The 26313-nt window shown below is 34.4% G+C and overlaps 1 protein-coding gene and 1 long non-coding RNA gene across 2 annotated transcripts in view; one reads left to right on the top strand and one right to left on the bottom strand.

Annotated features, from left to right (window-relative positions):
• LOC136029279 (eukaryotic translation initiation factor 3 subunit B-like) overlaps positions 1 to 12290 on the top strand; it is a 46000-nt gene extending 33710 nt beyond the window's left edge. The window contains exons 10-13 of the mRNA XM_065707531.1: positions 1963 to 2180; positions 4123 to 4326; positions 10682 to 10790; positions 11947 to 12290. Of these exons, the coding sequence (XP_065563603.1) occupies positions 1963 to 2180; positions 4123 to 4326; positions 10682 to 10790; positions 11947 to 12035 (620 nt within the window). The 3' untranslated portion in view covers positions 12036 to 12290. The remainder of the gene's footprint in view (positions 1 to 1962; positions 2181 to 4122; positions 4327 to 10681; positions 10791 to 11946) is intronic.
• Positions 12291 to 13946: 1656 nt separating this feature from the next.
• Positions 13947 to 25806, bottom strand: LOC136029278 (uncharacterized). The gene is made up of 2 exons (XR_010618008.1): positions 25666 to 25806; positions 13947 to 14119 (listed from the first exon to the last, which is right to left on the bottom strand). It is a non-coding gene; the product is annotated as an uncharacterized LOC136029278 (long non-coding RNA).
• Positions 25807 to 26313: the final 507 nt, after the last annotated feature.

Raw genomic sequence — 26313 nt, 5'->3', positions numbered from 1 at the left:
AAGTCACCAGACCTCTATCTCTCATCTTGGCATCTATAGATACAGGAAAACTCCCTAGTATCCAGAAAAAGGCAATTATCACCCCAATCTTCAAGAAAAGTGAAAAACAAAACCCAATCAACTACAGACCCATAAGTCTTAAATGTATTACTTGTAAAATCCTTGAGTCCATGATAGCAAAGAGATTACTAGAGTACCTTTTAACCGATAATTTAATTAACAAAAGGCATTTTGGATTCCTAAGACATAAGTCAGCTGAATCCCAGCTACTTCTAGTTACAAACACCTGGAGACTAAACTTCGACAAAGGCATACAAGTCCACGCAATATAGTAAAGCCTGTATTATATTTTATTTACTAACTTAGCTTTAATGAGATGGGCTATATATAGTAAACCTATCTTAGTAAAGCCTACGATACAGTTTCTTAGTCAAAGCTCCTTCATAAGTTAAGAAAGCTCGGTATTGCGAGCAAAGTTCTTGGCTGGATCATGAATCTTCTGGCATGCAAAACTCAGAGGGCGAAAGTAGATGGCCACAAATGCAGAGTTGTGACAAAAGTATGTAGCGGTATTCCCACAAGGCAGTGTCATCAGGCCCCTGCTCTGCAATCTTTTTGCAAATGACCTGCCTGACAATATTAACTTAGATATTGCACTCTATGCTGACGATACAAGCTTATTAAACCTATCAAATGCCAAATGATGTTCAAGAACTGCAGATCGGCTTAAACAAGATAGCTGATTGGATGAGGGTGTTGGAAATGGAGGTCAAGACAAACAAAAGCTCCCACCTCTGCCTTGGACCATAGAATTTCAAGTCAACTTATTCCTTCAACACCAGTCTAATACCAAAACATCTTTTGAGCGGGACCTCGGGAGTAATATTAGATAGTGAGATCCATCGTGATCAAAGCTTCAAAAGTAGTTGGATTCGTAAAACTCGTAAATTCGTAAAACTCCTAAAATTCGTAAAAACTTCACCCTAAACGATCTTCAGCTTTTTCAACTCTATTCAGGTCTCTTGTTTGGCCTATCATTGAATATGGCCACACGACAATAAGACATCACCTTCAAAGAGACAGTGATGCACTTGATAAGATTCAGCGAAGAGCAACAAAATCTTTACCAAAACTTAGAGGCCTATCCTACTGTGAACGATTGGAAAAGCTGTCACTTCCTTCCATCTCCTATAGACTCCTCCGAAATAATCTTATTGAAACTTTCAAGCTATGTCACAAGTACTACAATAAAATTGGACCAGAGGAAATACTCTTCATCAACACAAATAATTTGCGAGGACACAACTTTAAGCTAAATCTCTAAAAAGAAGGTGGAAGGTGGGCCTTCTCAAACCGGGTAGCCAAGGAATAGAACAACCTTCCCTAAGAAATGGTTATGGCTGACTCTACCAACTCTTTCAAGAATAGTATTGAAAAGTTTTTTAGTGAAAGCAAATTTTTGTAGAGGCGAAAGCCTTTTTATTGCAGTATATTGTCATTACTATTTGAAGCACTTTTAGACTTCAGTTCGAAACTGCTGCCTGCTCAAATAGAGCGTTTTATTCGAAAGTAGAAACGTAGCTTAATGATACGAAAGCTTAGTGGAATAAACTATGATTCTACTATAACACTCCACTTCATTTTTCAGAGTATGACCTGAGTTTTCAAAATTTGTTCACTCCTTATTCAGAGATTCATATTGCTGCTGCTGTTAACCTTTTGCTATTGGCTTTTCCAGAACATAAACATAAACTGATGTAACATAAGATTCTAAGTACATGTAGTGTCTACTTAGAGCTGCCTACGTCACCAACAAGATAGTATGAAATGTTCAACTTAACGTAGTGTAATTTAGCCACTTAGCATAGCAAATTACGAACAAAATGTGAAAACAGCTTAAATATTGATAAGGTTTTGCTTCTTTTTTTTGTATTTGTTTAATGTTTCCTTCTTTTTTTTCAGAAAAACTTGAGAAAAGGTCGTGTAACCAGCTATCCTGGGCTCCATGTGGTCAATACATTTGTTTAGCTGGCCTGAGGAATGCCTCAGGAATGTTTGAATTTTATGACACCTCCGACTTTACATTTATGAATTCTGGCGAACATTTTCAGGCCACAGACTGTGAGTGGGATCCCACAGGCCGCTATTTTGTTACCTACAATTCCTTTTGGATTAATAAGGTATGCCCTTATTTATCAGAACTGTCTTACCTTAGGTTCTGATATATAGGGAGTAGCGGATAACCAAAAGAAAAAGGCCGAACTGAACAAGGATAATTTTCAAACATTGAACAAAACAAACAGAAAAACGAAACCAGATATTTTTGCAAAAACTTCTGCTAACTCGCCCTCAACTAAAATTAACCAAAATAATTGTTACCATTCCTGGATCAGCTAAAAATAGCAATTCTTCTCACTAGACAGGTTTTTTCTTTCAGTCCGCGTCCTTAAACTTTTGGGTCGTGGTTTGCTCTTTACTAGGTTGCAACTATCGCTGCAACCACAAGAATTTTCTGAATTAATGAGGTTGAAATTCAAAGTGTCAAGTTTTTATCACTTCCACCAAGTTAATTTTAATTAAAAAGTCAACGGAGTTCAACGAGGTCGAAGATGAAGGACAAGACTGAGTCCGTTGATTTTTGAATTAAAATTAACTTGGTGGAAGTGATGGGAAACTGGAGATTGATGGCTAATTAGAGCAAAGCCTCGACTGATAGTCTGTGTGACAGGCAAAGTTATCATGACTATTTAGATAAGCATAAAAATGAATCATTTCACTTGTTGATAGATAGTCTATTATCCATTCTATTGCAAAACTAAAGTTACTTCTATTTTCTATGTAATTGAAGATTTCCCTATAATTACTGTTACTATTGGTACTCATCATACGTTGAAACCCAAAAATGGTGCTAGGATTTTTTTCTAATAGCCAAAGATTAGATTATGTTGAGTACTCTTAATTTTTTTTTGTTTTTCAATCTCTCGCATCAAAATAGGATTTTTTGGGTACATGTGTGCCTAATAAGGTAAATTATCCTCGTTGGTGATATAAGCCAAAAATCAGTTTATCAACTAGTTTAAAGGGTTAGACAATCGTGGACCCAGCTTTAAATGGGTACCTGGAGAAATTTGGGAAAGTAAATAGGAAGGGTGCGTGAAAGCCCTGGATGGCTGACCTTAGCTCCCCATTGCACTTCCTAGCAGAAGGAGCATGAAACACAGATAAGCATTTTCGGTTTGGACTAAGAAGTTTAGCGCTGTTTCTTTACCTTTTATAATCCTAGGGTTTTTCAAGCTAAAATTTGCAATTATTTAAAATTCATTTTATATATTTAAAAATTATGTTGTTTATCTTAAGCTATTTATTCAGTACAGGGACATGTAGTGCCATCTTTCGAACTAATGATTATATCTAGATTAATACTCATTTTAAGTATCTTCATTTTGGATTATTTTAAATTTGTACGTCCGACTCAATAAAATTGAACATTTTTATTACTGCATTTATAGAAAAACTACATAAGTTTAAACTTGTCCGATCGCGCTTAATATGCTGCTTGATGGTTTAGCCACCTCCTTTGAGCGGCCATTTTGTACAAGTTTAAAATATTTGCCAAGATAACGTCTTTTCTGCGTAAAAGCCAGCATATCGTTCATACATGTGTGTTAAACCACTGCAAAAAAAGCGCAACATCCGTCATATCAGTTTTTTTAGATACTTCCGATAAACACAATCGTTCCTATTGTCTTGACATATTTTGTTTACCTTTGATCTTCTGTGTTTTGTACTTTGTTTGTCAGAAGTTTAAACTCGTCCAATTGCGCTTAATATGCTGCTTGATGGTTTAGCCACCTCCGTTGAGCGGCCATGTTGTACAAGTTTAAAATTTTGCCAAGATTATGCTGTCTTTTCTACGTAAAAGCCAGCTTATTGTTCGCACGTGTGTGTTAAACCACTGCAAAAAAGCCCCACGTCTGTCGTATTAGTTGTTGTTTTTACTACTTTTGCTTAGTCTAATCGTTTCTATTGTCTTGACATAATTTTTAACCTTTGATCTTCTGTATTTTATTTGTCTTTTTATTCTTCTTTTCTAACTTGTTCATACTACTTTTTTTCTTCCAGTCAGACAATGCATATTGGATATGGAATTTTCAAGGTAAAGTTTTAAAAAGGTTCCCCCTCAGTCGGTTCATCCAGTTTTCTTGGAGGCCACGCCAACCGTCTCTCTTAAGTGCAGAAAAGGTGAAAGAAATCAAGAAAAATTTGAAGAGGTATAGTTCGCAATTTGAAGCCAAGGATAAAATACGAGTGACCAAGGCTTCCAAGGTAATTTCTCTTCTTTGTTATTTTTTTAATTTTACACAATTCGCCTGCTAACGTATGCATCTCTTTTTATACAAATTCCTGATTTTCACTAGAGTGCTCCCTTCCCTTCGTCCTCCCCTGATTTGTTTCAAAAAATCCATCCCTCCCATGAAAAAAATGCTCTTTTTTCGTTTGGCTGAAGAGACTGCTGCTGACAGATCATATTTGATAATATCTATTATACCTGTGTGCATCATTACCAGGGAGGAGGAATCTTCATCCGATTCCCGCTGAGCTGAAACCTTTTTATATACCTTTTTTTTACCGGTTTTTATATAATTTTTTTATACCAGTTTTCATGGTCTTTATACCAAACAATTAGCTTCCGCTCGATAGAAAACTACATTGTAGCTATATTTTCATTAAATATTTTGTTGGTATTTTTGTTAGGTTAGGTATTTAATATAATATGGTCTTTGCCCCCCCCCCTCTCTCCTACCAGGGCGTAATTTTCTATGGGGCAGGGGGGGCAACTGCCCCTCCCAGACCTGTAAAGTTCTTGTTAAAACAATCTTGTCCGTTTTTAAAATGTTTGGATAATATCAATGTTACCTTCGTTCATCGTCACCCGGCAGGCTCCTTCGGGCAGTTAACGGGCAGGTGGGAAGAGATCTTCGTCTGATTCCCGGAATGCTGAAACCTTTTTATATTCCCGCCGAAAGAAAGCAACTAAACCTCCTTGTTGTCATCCTGAATAGTTCTTTATATTTTATTTTTCTTTTACGAGTTTTTCTATGTTTTTTTTTAGTCTGCAATAATGCCCATCTCTGAAATTATCTTGTGATTTGTTCAGTTTTGTATTAATTCGGGTTTTATATTAAGGTCGAAGAATTGTTCATTAATAAACCATAAAATTTGTATTCCGAGGTTAAAAAGCTGTGTGGTAGGAGGCTTGAGTAGCTTAACTTCAACCTACCCGAGCCCCCTGATGTTACAGCCACTAATTTAAATAAATTCCTCGCTAAATAAATTCCATTGTCCTGAGCCTTCCAGCATTGTCCGACCAATTACCGACAGGAGCCTTATCCCCTTCTTTTCCCACTGTTTCTTCGTCTTAGATAGAAAGGAGAATTGAAAAACTAAGAGAAACGTGTGTTTTTCCTTTGGATATCCCGTTTCCTCTTATTAGTGCCTTCGGTGGCTTCTTTTCTAAGCCCCTGTCTTTCCTGTTTATCGAGATTACCGAATCTGGGTGAATTCCAACAATTTGGAAAAAGGGTTTCATAACCCTTTTGAAAAAGAAAAATCGAAGCCTGGTTTTGAAGGCGTTCGTTCTTTTACTCTTACTCCTGTTTTCTCGAAACTTTATGACGGATTCCTTGCATATTGGCTAAAGGAAAAGATTCTACAGCTTACTGGCCTGAGGCAGTTCGGAAACCTAAAATCAACTTCTACTTCCCACTACCTCATTTCTCTTATTGACCACATCGGGAAAATCCTCGAAAAGCCTAATTTCTGGCCAAATTTAATTTCCCTTGACCTTCAAAAAGCATTTGACCTTGTTAACCACAATATTTTATTTGGGAAACTTGACAGCGAGTTCGATTTTGATCCCTTACTGGTGAAATTGGTTGCCTCATTCTTAAAAAAAATGGATCGCAGGTTGTCAAATACCAGAATCATTATTCAAATCCTCTCCCTGTCCACAATGGCATACCTTAAGGTACTGTCCTAGGTCCCCTCCTTTTTTCAGTCATGATTAACAACATCGCTAAGGAATTTCCTGACCGAGAGAAATTTTTTGATGACCTAACGGGTGTTGTAACTTACTTCAGACAAGTTTTTGTGTTAATTCGCTTATTTTGGTCTCCCCCCCCCTTCTTAACCAGTTTTTATCTTTTTAACTCTTTTATTGACTTTATGTAGTTAAATATATATATATATATATATATATATATATATATATATATATATATATATATATATATATATATATATATATATATATATATATATATATTTGGATCTTGTTCTATTTTGTATTTATTTGCTTATTTTACCATCCTTCCCATTTTTTAATGTCCCTTTAATTCTTTTTCTGATTTATATTTGCTTAAGTTTAGTTTGACCAGTCTTTATCTTTTTAACTTCTTAATTGACTTATTACAGTTTAACTATTGACTCATAAATAATTATCCATTATGATTTTTCTTTTTTGTTTTTTTTTTTTTCATTTTTGCCAGTTTTAGCGCACCCACGTGATTTGTCGACTCCGAGGTCCGAATTCGACCCTTTGTGGGCTTTTGATAGGGATTTGTTGAAATAAATATCTTATCTTATCTGCCAACACAGAAACAACCGTTCCTCCTTCACCACAATCTATTCAAACCCTCCTTTTTTACATCCTCCCAAAAATTTACCTCAACCTTTGCGCAATATTAAGATTTGTATAGTCTATAGCAATCTCCAAACCTTCAAAATTATATTGTTAAAAATTAGCTGTTTATTTTTTGTGAAATACAAACTTTTAGGCGTATAGTGTATTGTGCGAAATGAATTCATCTATGGCCTGTAGATCGATAATTTGATATATTTTTTACAAGATAGTTATATGTTTTGATGTAAAGAACAAAAATAGACAGAAATTGGCGTAGAATTCAAAATTTAAAAATTGTTCAGCAAAAGGTATTTCTGTGAGAATACGAAAAGAGATAAATATCCAAAAAAAAAATATCAAGAAAGGGCATTTTTTTTAAAAAAAGAGGGAGAATAATTTAGTAGACACAGCCCTCCATTTGTTTACATGGGGATTTGATGCGAATCAGTTTTATCCATGTTGACTTCGTACCGAAATTTTGGCAAAACCGAGCCAGTCACCCAAAGAAAGTGAGGTCCTGTTAGTCTAAGCTAGTAAAGTGAGTGACCCTGCCCTACAAAGCGACATAATATATTCAAGGAGGTACTTTAGTTTAATCTTAGGGGAGGTACTTTTAATAGTAGAAGTTCAGTCACGTAAATTAAAGACAATTCCTAAAATTTAAGTACCTAGGACAATGAAAATGAACTTTGGTTAAAAGTGGAAAAACTTGGAACATAAACATTAACAAGCGATCTTGCTTTGCCTGGAGAATGGTCGTTTTCTTATTATTTTCCGAAAATCTTAGAATTTTCTTCTTGAAAAAATTGTAATGACTAGTATTCGTGAAGAAATAAAGGTTCTCATCTAGGCTCAAAGCTTATTTTATTTGATTTGGAATTTTTTAGAAGCTTGTCGTACTGTAACGCCAAATGAACTTTGCCTCTAAAGTCCTTAGGAAGTAGAAATGAATTCTGATTGTTAGAATTGGTTATTGCTCGACCATATATATTTTAAAATTTATGAGAAATCAATCGAGGAGCAAATATCTTAATGATCAAGACCTTGATGTGCAGTTATGTAGTGATGCGCAGGTAGTGGCAGGTGCCAAATCTAAGAAAAAAGAGAATTTTTTCAAATCTAAAAATAAAAGAGAAAATAACCTATAGTCGATTGTTGCTATAAAAAAAAAATAAATAAAAAAGGACAGAAGATAATATTTTGCGAAAGCAAGAAGTAAAGTAAATTCAGGTTATTATTGAAAAAGGTAGAACATCATAAGATCTCCATATATAGTTTTGTTAGCGCGGGTGCCAAATTAAAAAAGAAGAAGCGTGAGTGAAAAAATAACAAAAAGGAGATAAAACCAAACAGTTTTAGAAGGTTTAGCTTTGCTTCAAAGGCGTGGTTGTCTTTGGGTTTCAGCAGATGATAATGTTCTAATTTTTACGGACAAATTTTGTTGTCAAATTTGACTAATTAGTTTTATCATTTACTCTCATGGTTGAACCTAGCAACACCGATGATACTACTATTGACAACTCATCGCAGCACCAATCGGCCTGAGCCTTCTTCTTTACACCCTCCCAGGAAGTTCCCATTTCCCTTAAATCTTTCCTTACGGCATCCTCCCACCCCAACCGCGGACGACCTGCCTCAGCCATTTCAATCTTTCTCTCATTATAGTCTTAGAAAGCGGGATTGAACTGCACTTTTCGTACAGCCTACTGTTTGAAGTATGATTAGTCAGTCTGGAATCCAAAATAACCCGTAGGCAGTTTCTTTGGGAAATATCTAGCAAATATTTGTCCGTTTTTCGAACAAAGGACGGCATATGATACTGCATGAAAAACTTAAGAATTTTAAGCAACTAAAAGAAAGAACTTATAAAATCTTTCTATATCTTTATGAATAGACCTAAGATGGGCCCAGGGTTTTTTTTTTCTTTTTTTATGTCTTATGTGCTTTAAGGTTCAACAATATGGTTTTTTTTTCATATAATTAAGGAGATTACGGAAAACCTTGCTTCACGCTGTGCATGTTTGCTAATGAATAGATTTCATTTAAGTAGATAACCATTAAGTGAAGAATTTTAGAAATTAGGAAAATTTCATTAAGTAATCAAAGATAATCATACATAATCATTTAAGTAACATGTGAAAGTAACTGACGTGAAATTATTTATTATTCATTATTGCTAAAGTGCTGGAAGCAAGGTCATTTTTTCAAAATGTATAGCAGGTGAAAAGTGTGTAGAAGCCATGAAATAAAAATAGGAGGGGGAAACTGAAAAAGAATTGTTGCTAAGGTGCTGGAAGTAAAGTAATTTTTAAAAGTGTGTAGCGGATGAAAAGTGAATAGGAGTCAAGAAATCAAAATGGAAGGGGAAAAATGAAAAAGAATTGTTGCTAAGGTGCTGGAAGCAAGGTCATTTTTTCAAAATGTATAGGAGATGAAAAGTGAATAGGAGTCAAGAAATAAAACTGGGAGGGGAAAACTGAAAAACAATTATTGCTATGGTGCTGGAAGCAAGGTCATTTTTCAAAATGTATAGCAGATGGAAAGTGAATAGGAGCCATGAAATAAAAATGGGAGGGGGAAACTGAAAAAGAATTATTGCTAAGGTGCTGGAAGCAAGGTCATTTTTCAAAATGTATAGCAGATGGAAAGTGAATAGGAGCCATGAAATAAAAATGGGAGGGGGAAACTGAAAAAGAATTATTGCTAAGGTGCTGGAAGTAAAGTCATTTTTTCAAAATGTATAGCAGATGAAAGTGAATAGGAGCCATGAAATAAAAATGGGAGGGGGAAACTGAAAAAGAATTATTGCTAAGGTGCTGGAAGTAAAGTCATTTTTTCAAAATGTATAGCAGATGAAAGTGAATAGGAGCCATGAAATAAAAATGGGAGCGGAAAACTGAAAAAGAATTATTGCTAAGGTGCTGGAAGTAAAGTAATTTTTAAAAATGTATAGCGGATGAAAAGTGAATAGGAGTCAAGAAATAAAAATGGAAGGGGAAAAATGAAAAATAATTATTGCTAAGGTGCTGGAAGCAAGGTCATTTTTCTAAAAATGTATAGCAGATGAAAAGTGAATAGGAGTCAAGAAATAAAAATGGGAGGGGAAAACTGAAAAAGAAAACGACTAACCATAAAGATCTTTTATGACCTAGACTAATTTTAATGACAACGTTATTAGTGACATTTGATATCTCTAATGACATTATTGTATTGGCATCTTTGCACCATTGAACACTCTAGATACGGTTGATTCCACTGGGATTATTGTGTAACCCGGAAATATGAGGAAAGGAATTATCTTGGGATGGCCCAATTCAGGCTATAAGATACAGTCTGGGAATGTTATTACTTAAACAAAAAGGTAAAGCTCATTGGTATTTTATCAATATGCAAAAATAACTTTTTTATTCCTCAAATTCTCGTTTTTTTCTTGGAAAAGAAACAAGTGAAAACAGCCATTAGTGCCACAAGTTTTTGGAGAAAAAAAAATATAAATAAAAGATATAAAGCCAAACTGGCTTACGATGACAAAGCCTTAAAGAAAATATTGAAATGAAAATTTGTTTTGAAACAAAAAGGGAAAATGTTGAAATTAATATTTTATTTTATTGAAAATCAATTTTGTAATAAAAAGAGAAAGAATCAAAATAAAAACTGAACAGATATGATAGGTAAAAGCAACCAAAGAAAAATGTTTAAAAAACCGTGGATTTCTGATATGAATAGAACTTGTATCCCACGGACAAAATTTTTATTTGATATCCGCGGTATGTTCAGTGAAATTTGAAAATAAATGACGACAAGTTATTTATTATTTACTACTCGTTTACCCTGTGATTTAAATAAAAATAAACGTAAAAAAAACAGTTTTCCTAGTTCATTTCAACTAGTACTAGGTGAGTTTGATAGGTAACACTAATGATGCTAAAGCCAACTCTCGGTGAAAGGACAAACCTCTTCTTCTTCCATAAAAGCCTGTCTTAAAAAACTCTCTTATAGGAACTCGTAGAGAAGCGGCAGAAGTTAATGAAAACCTATGGAGATTATAGGAAGCAGAAGCAGAAAGAATGGGAAAGCCTTAAAGAGGAGCGAATTCTCTTAAGAGGATGTAAGTGGACCAACAATTACCTTGTTTAGTTCTTCTAGTTCTTACTTCTTATGTAAAAGTTTTATCTTCTATAGTTGATTGTTACTAACTCTGACAGGAGTCGAATCTCGCTCAGCTGCCTAATTCAACGTCGTATCACAAAAAGATTTACATGTACGTCCGTGATTCCCAACATAATGTGCAGGCCCCACCGATGGGGCATGGCTATATTTTGGTGGTCATGGGCAGGGCATGGAGCCATAGGCTGACTACACTTTAGAGTCTTGATTTTCAAAGAAATATTTTTCATGTGAGTGATGTCAGGCTCATATGCTTTCAATATAGCCCTAGAAAGTTAACCACATTGTTGCATAGCCTATTGTTTGATATACAATCAGTCAAACGTGTGCTTGTAACTGTCCTTAGAAAATTCCTGTGTAAATTTTTTTTTGTATATTTTTGCTTGTGACATCTTACTACCGTACTTGGGGATGGTCTGCTTTTTGTTTGGCCCCTAATGGATGGTCAAAAAGCGCAATCTTTGGTGGCCTCATTCGTAGAATAAAATCTTCTTAACCCATCTTTCAATATAGTCCTAGAAAGTGGAATCTAACTATGTTTTTAACAGTTTGTACTTTGATATACAGTCAATCAAATAAGAGCCTAAAACTGTCGTTTGACAAATTTGTGAAAAACATTTAATGTATCGTCGTCAGCCTTCTGCAGCGCCGTGCAGCACGTTTTAACTTGACTGTCAATATTGTGGCGTCCATTATTCCATAAACGTCATGGAAGCAGACGTCCAACTATTTACTGCGCGTTTCACTTGCCTCTGTCATTACCCCCAATATTCAGGGCGTTACTTGCAATGAGAATATTCTAATCCGGTCGTATTCACTGCAATGAGAAGCCCCCCCCCCCTCAAAAAAACGATTGAGAAACAGAAATAATTATAAAAGTAATAACAATCTAAATAAAAATTTACTCAGAAAGTGTCAATAACGAGCAAAGCATTAAAACGACGAAGCTTGAATCCTTAGAAATTTTAGCCCATCTCCAGTTTGGACGCCATGGAAGCACGCGTTCGAATATTTTGCCGCATGTATAACTTGTCTCTCTTTACTTTCATTATTCTAATCCGGACGTTACTTGGTATTAATTCTGGTTTATTTTTCAGGTGACACAGACATACCACGCGAAGAGGATATAGAAGAAGAAACATTTGAGTATCTTATCAAGTCAGAGGAAACAATAATTCGAGAGTGAACCATAAAATTCATTGAGTATTACCACAACGAGGTACATCTAACAACCCATTTGTGCCTCGTTTTTTTTTTTTTTTTCGGTGAATTGATAAATTTTGAGTTTTTGCCATATTTTGGTTTTCATTTTACTTATCCACTATGGAGCCGAACTGGAAATTAAGGTATGGTGAACATTACCACGTGCCCTATAGATTGGTCATTTGGATTTTAGCTGATGTATTGAAACTTATTTCATGGAATAAAGTTTTCATCCAAATTTTTTATTTCTTTTTATTTAGATTTATTTAGTTCATGATTTATTTATTTATTTATACTCCTCTTTACACTAGCCTTGTTGTTTTACAGATAGCAGCATATTATAAAATTGGATTTGAGCAGAAATGCTTATACAATCAGAAAATTTAAAATAAGAAAGTGAATGTATAAATGAAGACTTAAACGATTTGAAAAATAATTACAAATTATAATTTAGTTATTATTTAATTAAAAATAAGAAATTTGGTCAAACTTAAAAGAAACAGAAATTTCAACGAAAGAGTTGAATAAACCATGCCGTTGTATTTCTGTTTGTTGTTGTTTCTGTTTGTTTTCTTTTTTTGCTTGTTTTGGCTTTGTGTTTCATGGTTTGTATTCTCATGGCTTCAATATTAGATTCATTTTGAAATTGGAATTATTAATTGTAAATTAGGAAAAGCTTTTTAAAATATCGTATAAATTATGAAATACACGCTCCGGATAATCTGTAATCCCTTCTCTCTGTCTCTACCTTCCTGTCCGTGTGGTCGTAGTCAAAATAGATCTGGAGGACGTCCTCAGAAAAATCGAAAATTTTTTGCCCGAAAATACGCTTTTTAGATCTTATAAATCTGGAGGATTTCCCAAAAAAAAAGGTATATAACTACAATTTTTGAAGTTTTACTTGAATATAATTTGTAAAATATGTTGTTAGTTGTTCGGTTTTTTTTTTTTTTTTTTTTTTACAGTTACGATGCAATTTTAATGACATTTAAAGATTTAAATTTAATCGTTTGGCACTAGAATGCCTAGTGCCAAATAGAATCCCATGTACTATAAAATACAAATAGACTAGAATACAATGTACTGTAGAATACAATGTTGCATCAGCAGGGTTGTTTTTTCTTGCATTTGCCTCAAGAAATGTCTGTCTGGGTTGATCCTGGTGAGGTAAATACTCTCTGATATATCTTAATGAAGTACAAGTTGTAAAATGGTTTTTTTTTTCAGCTTTATTTGCTGTTTTACTTCCAAAAATTATATCACGGCACTCAGGACAAGTCTTTGTAACTTGTCCTGAGTGCCGTGGTAGTGCCTTGTATAGTGAAAAATAATTTAGAAACAGAATGTAAATAGAATACAAATAGAATAGCATGTTCTAATAGAATGGCTTGAATAGTTCTTGGACCACAATAAGTTGGAATATGTACTATTCTAAACATACACAGTTGAGCCTATGTACGGCATTCTAAACATACAGATTGAAATAATCGTCTTATGGACTGTTTTTTTTTCGGACTATCATGCATTGAAACGTATACAGGATTCTTAAAATAGGCGAAGTTATGAAGAGGAGAGGATGCATACCCAATGGCTTCAATTTAAGATTCTTAAAATAGGCGGAGTTATGAAGAGGGGAGGATGCATACCCAATGGTTTGAATTTAAGCCTTCTAAACATACAGATTGAAATTTCTTGCATGACTCTGATCTTCAGCATGATACCATTTGATTTGGTACCATGTCTTTTACACCTTGATACCGTATTAATATCCTGATAAATACGGGAATCTGGAAGCTCTGGTATATTTGTTAATTCCTTTGCCTCCTGGCTATACCCTTGAATCTAGGTCAACTATTGGTTATTTGCCTAACTAAGGCTAGTAATAAGTGATTCATAAAAGAAAAAGACACTTTTTATTGTGAAATTCACTCTTGGGATACATATTCATAGACAAAAAGGATTTACATCATTACACATTTCCCCTTTTCTGCCCAAGGGTTGTTTTTCTTGTCAACTGCATGAATTAAGGGATCTGTCTTTTCGTTTTCTTCAATGAAGTCTCTCAACCTAAAAACAAAGAACGAATTATGGAGCAAGCGCAAAAGCAAGAAGTTCATTTTGCCCTTACTCAGGACAGAGGCCCCTAAAAACGTAGCCCTCACTTTGTTCACTTCGATCTTCCAGTAAGTCAAAAGGTAAGTTAATTTCATCAGCCCTCGTACCTCTGATCTTTAATGACCTTGTGAATCTTTACCGCCTAGCACTTTGAATTCCCCCGCAATTGTTCCCCGAGGCTGACGCTGGACAGTAAATTGAAGCAGAAGTAATGATTCAATAAAAAGCATGACGTCAGTTCTTGAAGAGTTTCCAGGGATTACTTTTTTTTCAGTCATAATTTTTCAGATTTTGCATTTTCAGAGACTTTTGAGATTGTCTATTTTGTGGTTATTTCAAGATTTTTTCTCCAAAATATTTTCCTAAACAAGTTAATTTGTACATATGGATGAAAAACAGCGCAGTAAGAGGTTCATTTATCATTTTATAGCATCATAAAAAATATCGTCATAGTGGCTACGAATACATTTATGTTTTCAACAAGCACAAGAAAAATCAACCCTTGCAATTGAAACAAAGAATGGGCAACCGTAGTTCTTGTAAAGGATATTTTAATCCCAGAGATGTCACCCTGGAATTTAGAATGATATCATATGAAGAAGTACTATCGAAAATGGGGCGATTCCTTGGCGTTGGTTGCAAGTCAAAGGCAGTGAAATTGAGCTTTACTAGGTCCGAACTGGAACCCGACTTTCCTTCTAGATTAAATAAAAAAAAAAAGTTTTGTTCAACTAAAAGTAACAAGCGATATTAAAACTTAAAACGAACAATAATTCTTCGGTAAATGAAAGGGGCTGTCCCCTTCTCAGCATATTAGAACGCATTTGAAGGTCAAGCTACCTCGGAGAGTTGAGCAGTTGAAAACTGAGTCCCGGGGAGTTGAATTTATCTACCAAAGATTGCTGTATCCATTGAAACATTTTTCTGAAGCATCTTATTCATAGTTACTCATAGTTGAGTAAATTCTGAAGCATGTTACTCATAGTTGTTTACCACGAACTGTTTGATTGCCCATCAAAATCCAAAACGTAGATCATTGAACTATTGATCGTTTTTTCTGCACTACCAAAAGTATTGTATTCATAAAACTTTACAGTTTCATGACATGTAATTAGACGAATAGAAAAGGTTTTTCAACTAAAGTAAGGGGCAAGTTTAAACCTTAAAACAAATATAAATTACTCTGTATTGAAAATCCTTATTTCAATTGCAAAATTTTCTTTTAAAATTTGGAAAACAGTCAAACTTCACAGTAAAGAGTAAGGAGCTAAGAAGGAGACAGTCCCCTTCATATAAAGAATAGTTTGTTCAATTAGGTTTCAAATCCGTCTCTTGCTTTCAGTTGAAAAGCTCTTTTTTTATTTAATTTCTTATTGTTTTCCAAATCATACCCAGGCCTAACCAAGATATAATTCTAGGTACCGGCCCCTCATATCCCTGGTTAATTGCTTTTTAAATTTGTAAATCAATAATTGTGTTGCGAGAGCAACACTTTGGTCTTGTCCCGTTTTTTTTTGTTTTTTTTTTTTTTCTATGCCGCCGATCTCAGCTTATTCCTGGAAACTGGTAAGGGTCTAACCTGTGCGGTTTTTACGGAAAGTGTGGACCTCAGGCCGGATTGATGAATATGACATTACATTTTGGAAAGCTCCGTAGAACTCTTGCCTGGGGCCAAAAAGGATGGTTTTTGCTTGTCCTCGAGCCAGAGCCTATGGTGTGCGAAGTGAAGTGGAGTTATATAGCCTATGTCAGAGAGGAGTATCTGAAGTTGTGCAGCCAAGCTTTCGTTTCATCAAACCATGTTTCTGCTTTCGAGTGGAAAGCTCCGTTCTAGCAGGCAAGCAGGCAGGCACCAGTTTCAAATTGAAGATGGACTAAAATCTATAAGTCTTAAATATATGCGGTAGTTCCCCGGCCCAACAGCCAATATATCTTCTTTGAGTGATAAATAGAAAAATTTACAGAAACAAAAAAGTGCGATTTTCCCACGGGTCCGAAAGTGCTGCCATCTATTGTTTCTAGCCATTTCTGTTCGTGATTTCAGCTGACTTTACCATTCTTTTTTTTTCTACTTGGGATTGCAATAGAGAAATGGTATCAGATATACCTCTTAAACTTTAAAAGTTCTCTCATTGCTAAAGAAATTAGAGCTTATCCTTTGCTCCTTTCTAAGTGGTGGTGTTAGAAAGTTGGCCTCCGGCAAAAAAGTCAACTTTTGAACTAAGACAGATAGAATTTTTTTTCAATGACAATCGATAGACCTTGATGAGCTGATCAAAGTATATGTCATCCATTTTTTGTTACAAAAATTCCTTCATGACATACACCAGTTTGAAAGTTTCAAGGGGTTGACAACTTCAGTGGTAAGGTACACACTTGAACCAAAAATAGGCCGATACCAATTGTGAGATATGTAGGGGACTTCCAAGCAACAGTCGATTATTAGCTTATAATCATCTTTGGCAATGAGGGGTTTACAACTTTTGCTGATTGGTGTAGGCTACCTATTATCTGTTTCTGGTGTAATTGATGGTAAGAACAACTTGGTTCCCGATTGTAAGACATGTAGGGGAGTTGTAAGTAATAATCGGCTGTTAGGCTACAATGACTTCAGCGACAAGGGGTTTGCAACTTTTGCTAGTTGGTGTACCCATTATTTGTTTCCGGTGAACTTGGATGTATATCACGGGAGAGGGACTTGTAAGTAAGAATCGGTTGCTAGAGGAGGTTCATCAGAGGCTAAAAATTTGTGCAAATTGGTGCACATCTATGGTATTTGATCCTGAAAAGTCACGAATAGCTTTATAATACCAACTAGATTATATAAGATAATGTTCCAAGTTTCCATCGGTCACGATGTCTACGATTGAAAAGGATAAAGTTCAACTGGCTGCAAACTCAATTTAGTCCCTTCTTCCGATATTCTTTTGCTGTTGTTTTTTCAACGCTGAAGAACTTGATCATGTGATTACTGATTGTGTTCTGCTTTGAATATGCCGTTTTGAATGCTTTGATAGTTTTGACAACTTCAGAATTTAACCGATAGCGAAGAAACAAAACCAAAGTGTTGCTCTCGCAACACTTTTATCGGCGAAGCCGGACAAAGGTTGCCGCAACACTTCACGTTGCCCAGGCAACGTAGGTCTAGTTGTACATTGATTAGTACCGTTCTACGTTTAAATTTGCAGTTTCAATTTATATAAAATTTGGATATACTTAAAAATTGGCGATGAATAGTAATTTTGGTGAAAATTCCTTGTTATTATTACTACTAAAGAATTTCGTTTGGATGAAAAGGAGGATTATTATTTGTATGGATTGAAATTTTGGGAGACTTTTGATCTTCTACATAACTGAAACCGTCACAACCTCCAATAGGATTTTTTGTCGATAAATACATTACTTATATATATTGAAATACATTAAAGTAATTCATGTAAAAAGAAAAAGAAGAATACTAACATTTAAAATTACTGAAAACTAAGTTTCTAGCAGTATTTGCCTCCCCGAAAAAATTTCCTTTCGGGGGTGATTATGACCTGCCTTGCCTTTCCCACCTCTATGCCGGTAGATATATGAATGTAACAGTTTAGTTGTATAGAGAAACATTTTAATTAATTCTTACTCCCCCCTACCTCTTTCAACATTTATCTGAAACCTCATGAAGAGAAAGCAGTTTTCCCCTTAAAATGCACTTTTATAGGAATCACCCTACCCTTAACCTAAACAATTACTCAAACCCTCTCATTGTAGCTTATACGCAATTACAATCACCAAACGTAGCCTAATTTCCCTACAAATAAAGCGAATCAACTTGTTTGAATCCAGTACTGCCACCGTGTGGCATTACTTCTTTTGCAACTGGGAAGCCTAAAAATTTTTATTATTGATACTTTTAAATCAATTATCTCCTCAGAATTTTAAATTGATTGCAAACTTGTCCTCTTCGGAGTATAGTCGTAGTTGGTGCCCTAAAATGGCAGAAAAACAGCTTTATGAAGATTGGAGCTTGAAACCTCTACGGTAGGGTTGGCTGATATATTGTATCTAACAAAGTGATTCTCAATAAGATCGCTTGCTTTTTGGGGGATGTTTCCCCTTTTTCCAAAAATAAGACAAATTTTCTCAAATGTTTGGTTTTGTGTGGGTCAATAAGCTGAAAGAATTTTGTATATTTAAAATCAACATAAAAAGCCAATACTGCCAGTGTAGTAATTTTCATGGAAATTCCATTTTTAGTTTTGGTGAATATTGGTCCAAGTCACTTTTTACTTCCAGTTTTTTTTTGTCACAAACTATATGATAAGATTATCTTGTGACGAATTTTTTTTTTTTTTTTGAACCTGTTCATTCTATTTAGTTGAATAAGGCAATAAAAAGAAAGAGAGTCAATTTGACAGATGGATAATAAGTTTAAATTCCGTTTTTCTTTCGCTATTCTAGTTTTTTTAATGTCTGAATATATAAAGGATTTAAGTTCAGGGGGAGAATTGTCCTGTTACGAAAGAGATACATTTTACATGGCCGTAGTAAAATCAAAACATGGTATCTATGCAGGCAGTACGATTTTTGAGTATTTCTACTCCTTCTGTAAACTATTCTAAGGCGTTAGAAATTCCATAAAGATAAGTCTACATCTGTTATAATCTATGGAAGTAATAAATCTTTCTGTAATTTCTGTTTGAGTTTGATTTTCTTTTAAGATTAAATGCATAATAATTAAATACATTATTGATCTCTTTGCCAGTAATCCTTGTCGTTTAAAATTCTTACTGTATTTTGTTATATTTTCATGGTATTTTATTGATTGGTATTTGAAAGGAAATTTAGATTCTGCGAATTTTCTCTGAATTAACGTTGACGAAAATTAACGATACGCAGTAATTACATTCATGTTTTTGCATAAATTAATTAAAAAAAACTTTCGATAAAAAAAAAACTTTTCGTAAGAAAAGTAAAGAGCCATATTAAATTTTAGACCAGCAGACAAGCTATTTAAGATCAATATTTTGGGAGTTTTCCCAAATTTTCCCACAGAAAATTTAAGCTCTCTAACTTTGAATTTTCCACATTATTTTATCGAGATAGCTTTTCCTGGGATTATTTATATTTTTGCAATAATAGCTTGAATGATCGATTGGAAAACTTATAAAACTAGCAATTTTAGAAATGCGAGCTAAATGTTAATGCCTTTCTCCAGATTCGAATTTTTGTGTTTTTTTTCTGCACTGGTGGTCTACAATCTTCGCTCTGCCGAGGTGGAGCTAGCAAACAATCTTCAGTTGAAATCGAATTTGCATATTAGCGTTGCGGATTCGTAGAATCTGCCAACTGTACCTGTAAGAATTTAAAAAACTGTCAAAAACTTCAAGAACGTTTTCCATGCTTTGAAACCATGTCAGTTCTTCTACGCTGGTGGTCTCTAATCTTCAAACTGCCAAGGCGTAACTAGTAAACAGCAATCTTCAACTGAATTTGTAGATTAGCGTTGCGAATTTGTATAATCTGTCAACTGGATCTGTAAGAATTTCAAAAATTGTCAAAAACTCCAAAAACATTTCCTGTGCTTTAAAACCATGTCATTTCTTCTACGCTGGTGGTCTCAAATCTTCAAACTGCCAAGGCGCAACTGGTAACAGCAATCTTCAATTGAATTTTTAGATCAGAGTTGCGAATTTTCATAATCTGTAAACTGGATCTGTAAGAATTTTAAGAATTGTCAAAAGTTTCAAGAACGTTTCCCAAGCTTTAAAACCATGTCGTCTCTTCTAAGCTGGTGGTCTCCAGTCTTCAAACTACCAAGGTGGAACTGGTAAACAACAATCTTCAATTGAATTTGCAGATTAGCGTAGCGGTTTTTCAGAATCTGCCAACTGGATCTGTAAGAATTTCAGAACTTGTCAAAAACTTCAAGAACGTCTTCCGTTCTTTAAAACTATGCCAGTTCTTCTACGCTGGTGGTCCCCAATCTTCAAACTGCCAACGTGGGACTGTCGAAAAAACCTCCATTAAAATTGAATTTGCAGATCAGCGTTCTGGATTTACAAAATATGCCACCTGGAACTGTCGTTTTTTCTCTTATTAGATTGTGATATATTCCATTTTGATGAACTGAATATTGAACTGAAGTTAAAATTTGAAGCTAAAAAATTGCCTTAAAAGCATTTCGCTTTAAAATTATTGAAAAAATAGTCCCAAATGTTACTTTGAATTTGTGCATTTGTTTGAGTACACGATCATATGTCTTTTTTCTAGAACCACAATCATTGAAAGGGGGTGTTAAATGAAAGTACGAAGTAATTTTCTTTGGGAAAGATAAGTTGTTTTTTTGCCCCATAAAAACAACATTTTCATATTAAAATTTTTAATTGTCCCATGGAAATTCAGGCACAATTGAAAACACTTCCAAACTATCCTAAACAATCTAATGATTTTCATTATTCTGGGTAGCATAATCCAAGAAAACTGGCGATCGTGGTTGGGGGACTGGAGTATCCCCCACTCAAGTTTGTAGGATGGGCTATCAATAGTGTGTTAAATAGGAAAGGCCAACCCTCTATTTTTTTATTGCCCCTCCTTAGGTAGCTATTTTAAAACTTAACCTGACGATTAAAACATTTTAGTTTTGCAACAAGCTACCAAATTCAAAAATATTTGCAGAAAAACAGAAACAGATACAATCAGAAACTTTAGTCTTTTTGGGATTATGGGTAGAGGCAAGAATTGGAGGAGCGCAGGGGTATCGACTCTCAACAATCTTCCCCCCCCAGATTTTGAAATTAACTTTTTTCGGTAATTTCATTGACAAATTGCTTTATTGGCTCTTTCGGTGAAAAAGTTGAAAAAAATCAGACCCCCCCCACACGAGACACTTCTATTTTCTAAAATATATTTTTCCCTGTTCTTTAATATCCATGAATTGACGCCACTAGAAATCGGTCATTGTGTTCTGAGCCATGCCCCATTTTGGCGAGTTCCCCGAAAACAATAATGATTTGGTTTTCTTTTTAATAGGAAAGTCGACTTCACCTCTATTTACTTGATAATACGCTGCTGATTTTGCAATAAAATAATGGTGTAAAGTTTGCTATCAGAATTTTTCGATTACCCATAAATTTGGCATAAAATGTTCGATTTTCGTTTAGTTGTTCGTTTGATTGCTTTGAGTTCTGAAAATTATATTTTATTTTTTTTTAAGAAAATTTTCTGATAAATTTTTGTTTCATTTATCTTAATAATGTAACCGAATTTTTTTTTACGAAATATTTTTGTGTAGTTTTACATTATGGTTCGTGGATAAATTTAGTATTCCGGATAACATGACTTTGAACAAAAATTGTTTGGGATGGAAGACTAATTGTTTTTTAGATTTTGGTGTTTAAAGTCGATGTTAAAATTGTTTATTTTAGTTCTTGATCCAAGAAAAGTAAAAGAAACAAAACAAATTTAGGTTTTTAGGAAAGTTATATAAACAAAATGCATCCAGCGCTCTTCGTGTGTAATTTTCTGAGATTTTCGAATAATTTTTCTCGTTTCGGATGTAAACATTAAAAAAAATTTCCTGCGGAAAATATGCCCGCCGGAAAATTTCCACCGGAAAATTTCCGGCGGAAATTTTTATCGGGCAAAAAAATCTAAAGCACCGTGGAATTTCGTATACAAAACACTGTATTGAAAAACAATTCATAGGCTGTTCCTTGCTAGACATAAATTTTTTCTACAAAAGCCTAGAGCACCCAACTTTCGAGAAAAACAAACTTTAAAAATGATTCAAATTGATTTTTTGAATTGTGTACGATGGGAAAATTCCGATTATATTTCCGGATTTTGCGTTGAAATTCCTATTGAAATAATAAACTATGATCGTTGATCAAAAAACAAGATCACATTGTTTAATCTAAGCGGTTAGTGCAGGCTATAAGAAAAAAGACAATTTAAACATAAGCCTGAATATTTTTTGGTCAATTTCTATGTCATTATTGGACAATGAAAACCGTGCATTCCCATGTTTCCATTTTGTTCTCCATAGGAGGAGCAATTCATGAGGCTAAAATAAAAATCCAAAATGCAAGAGGGGGCAGCGTCGGAGCTGTATCCAGAATTTTGTTCGAGGACAGAGAGGGCTGTTTACAAAAAACCTACAAAACTCGTTAAAAAGTTGTTTATTTTGTTACGTGTTGACGAGTCAGACAATTTTTTATTAGTTCGGGAGGTCAAACCCCCCAATCCCCCTGGATACGGCCTTGGGTAGCATTAACCCCTTTTCCAAGGGTAATTCTTAAACTTTACCCTTTATCAATTCAAAGGCTGGCTCACTTTCAAAACATTTGTAAGCACCCGCCAAATTCGGACGAAATGTGCCACAGGTGGTGCAAAGAGGTGGGCGTAGCAGAGGTCCACCACGCTTGGTGGAACAATCTACGTTCCAGGATGTATACCAGGTGGCAAAGAGTAGGCAACTCCTCCACACTTATCTCAAAGTTAGGAATTAAGTATTGTGTTTAAGTGGATTCAATACCTTAAAAATCACTTTACAAGCCTCACTGTTGGTTGACCGCCTCAAAGACGAAAAGCTCATTTGTAAACTTCCCAGCACCAGAAAAAAACAAGGGCATCTTAAATGAGTCAACAATTCAAAAAGCCAACATTAGGCTAGTTTAAAATAAAGAAAATGCTTAGTCCCTTGCTAATTCTTAAGCAAAAAACTGTCCAGGCTATTCAATGTGAATATAGTATAATAATATGCATTCTGTGCGGGCAAAATTTTCAATCAAGAAGGTTAGCACAAGTGGTAACTCCTAAAGCTCTCAAATTATTCAAATGATGCTTCCTTTGAGCTTATTATTTTTTTTCAAGCAGGTATGCTAGAATATTTTTAGGGACTGCCCTTTCCTGAACTTTAAAAAGAAACTTCGGATCTCTAATCCAAGCTCTGCAAGTTATGGTAAGACCGCCCAATCAATTTTAAATAATTTGGGCACATAAACTAAAAAAGTTTATAATCGACAAGAGAGGGTGATTCTTTAAGGTATCGAATCCCCTTAAGTGATTTTCACGATAAAACAAATGCTATATTAATCTTGTCACTGCTCATTGACAGTATATTTCTGAAAAAAACACTATTTAAAGCAAATATCCCAAATGGTCATTAAAAAAAGCAACGCTTATATTTGACTTCTTTGCCTCGAAAACCCTAAATCCTACTTTCCTAGTTCAAAATTAGTGTGGGTTTGATAGCGGCTTTAGAATTTGTATTACAATTTAAAATAATAGTTTCCTCCAGTCTCCAGGAGATTTTTTCTGTATATGTGCTTGAATACTCATCCTTCTAGGACAAGTCTTACGTACTCAGCACAAAAGACGGATGCCAATCGGCAATAATCCTTGATATGATTAATTTTGAGAGTTCATTGTCCGCATCCACTCATTTGTGTGTATTTGATTTTTTATTTCTTTTTATAGTAAATATAAACTTCTTCAAATCATTAACAATTTGAATATGTGTAAAGATTTTTTTTAAAGATAGTTGTAAAGAAAATCCAGATGCATACACTTGGAGATCATCGCTTCTTACATATATTCAAAAAAAATTTCTACGTACAATTTATAGAACGCTATTCAGCCATATACATTACAATTAGGCTTAGAAAATAATTTATGATTAGCTGTTTTATTTCAGGGACGTCCCGTATCAGCGCCATTCCCAAGGCTTGTGTTCTCGATTCATAATTAACTTAAACACCCCCCCCCCAAACCACCCCCCTAAAAAATGTAAACTAGCAAATCACTCGATTGATCCCTGAGCCACGGCACCCAGGGTTGCTCTCTCTTGAACAGCACTGGCTGGTACCCTCATAAAATTCATGGAATATGGGAAATGGCTTTGAAATGGCACAAGAATTCAGTTGTCTCTAATTTCAATTCTCTCACCAGGAAATTTCCTGGTCTATTAAAGATAATTTTAAATTACATCTCTGTTTATAATGCTCGTCCATTACAATAAGCGTATATGACATCAAAGGGCGCATGTGGTACTTTTACACTACAGAGGATATACATCGCCCTATTGATCACCCCTTTGAAAACAACTTAGCAAATGGTTTTTGCAATTGCCTTAGAAGTCGGATATAACCTTTGGCCAAGATAGTGACGATAATTATCATTACATTTATTACTAAATTGTTATCATTACTAAACTACTGTTATTAATAAATAATCTCTAAGACCACACTACCTTTACATTTACAACTTGAACAAATGATAATATAGAAAAAACAGGTATAATATTAAAAAAAATAAGAGATCCGAATATTTAGACTTCACATCCGGAAGTCTTTATCAACGGGAAAAATATACAAAAAAAAACTAAACTAAATTTAACATAATATATAAACAAAACGCAAAAAAATGAAACAAAAATTTAATTACGTTAGTTGAAACGTAAGGTATGGGTAAATTCTTTAAATAAATATACTATTCTGTTTTGTTAAATTTCATTAGAAAAACGGTGCCTCTGTTTTTACATTACTGTGATACAAGTTACCAGAAAGGTAGCATATATCCTGACTTTATTTGATTTTTGCGGTATTTGCAGTGACGAACAATTGTCGTATTGGATAAAATTAATATGTGAGTTTTTTCTTGTTTTTCGTCTGTGTTATGTTTTGGTTTCTGTCTTTTATTTAAGCTGTTTCTGTTTTTTATTTTGGTTTCTGTCTTTATTTAATATCTAGGTATAAGCCTAGAATTGGACATTTGAGAATTAAAAATGTCAAGAAAACAATTTTTACTTTGCAATATGCAGAATAACTGCAGTTAAAAAATTTTGAAAGCAATATCACTATAATTTACCCCTAATCCCCCTCTAGTGCGCGAATATATATCCCAAATTGTTAATTTCCTGTGATTTTCCATTTCTTGATTTTGTCAGCTTTTATTCAATTTACAGGCACATTCGTTGAAGCAAGAGTGACGCAATGCAAAATCTATAGAAAATATATAATTTGGGCTATATATTTGCACATTATGGGGGAGAGGGGTAAACTATTGTAGAATCGCTTTCAAAATTTTTTTACTACAATTTGTCTGCATATTATGAAGTAAGAATTGCTTTTTTAACACGTTTTTTTTTTTCTCAATAGCCCCAATTCTTTCCCTTATACCTATTTATATATTCTGTTTCATTTAATTTAGTTTATTCAATTTACAGGCACGTTTGTTGAAACAAGAGTGACGCAATGCAAAATCTGTAGAAATATATAATTTGGGCTATATATTTGCACATTATGGGGGAGAGGGGTAAACTATTGTAGAATCGCTTTCAAAAAATTTTAACTACAAATTGTCTGCATATTATGAAGTAAGAATTGCTTTCTTAACATGTTTTTTTCTCAATAGCCCCAATTTTTTTCCTTATACCTAGAGCCCTTGATAGTGATAATAAACAAAACAAAATGAAATTTTCAACACAACTTTAAAAATAGCCAAAAAACACTTACGCTTGTATCGATTTAGAAAGCGGCCATCTTTCCATGGAAGCCTGGTACTTCATATTCTCAATTTGTTTCTTTAGCATATCCTTATCCATTTGTGCTAGTATCGTAGAATCCATGATCAGATGGTTCCTTTTCTATATATAGTCCTGGAAGTAGCTCCACCCATTATTCGATTTACCTTGCTAGTGTATTGATCTCGGGGAAATAGCCAAATCCCTAGTTATGGTCTATTATGCGTGGACAGTTTCTTGATTTATTATGCACGGACATTTTTAGAAATCCCCTTAGAAGAGATAGGACGTGATTGGTGTTAGACTATCATTTAAGATCGTAAAGGGACGTAGCCAGACAAGTAGTGGAGTTTGAAAAAATAAACTTCTGGAGACCCCCCCCCCTCAAAAAAGTAGAATAACCCATATAGATATTTTAATTATATTCGCATTTGTGCAAACGATTATCGTATAAGATCGCATGGACTGCAGCCAGACTAGTGGCGTAGCTTAAGGAGGAAAACTTCTGGAGATAGGGCTCCGACCAACTATCCCCCCCAAAAAAAACGTCACACATAGATGTTTTTTATATAGGCCGAATTTGTGCAAATGTTTTTTTTTTTTTTAGTGGGACTCAAAGGCACTTGCAAAATTTGCTCGA

Source organism: Artemia franciscana, chromosome 7 (genome assembly GCF_032884065.1).
Source record: "Artemia franciscana chromosome 7, ASM3288406v1, whole genome shotgun sequence".
NCBI classification, from domain to species: domain Eukaryota; kingdom Metazoa; phylum Arthropoda; class Branchiopoda; order Anostraca; family Artemiidae; genus Artemia; species Artemia franciscana.
This window is presented reverse-complemented; position numbering and strand designations above follow the sequence as displayed.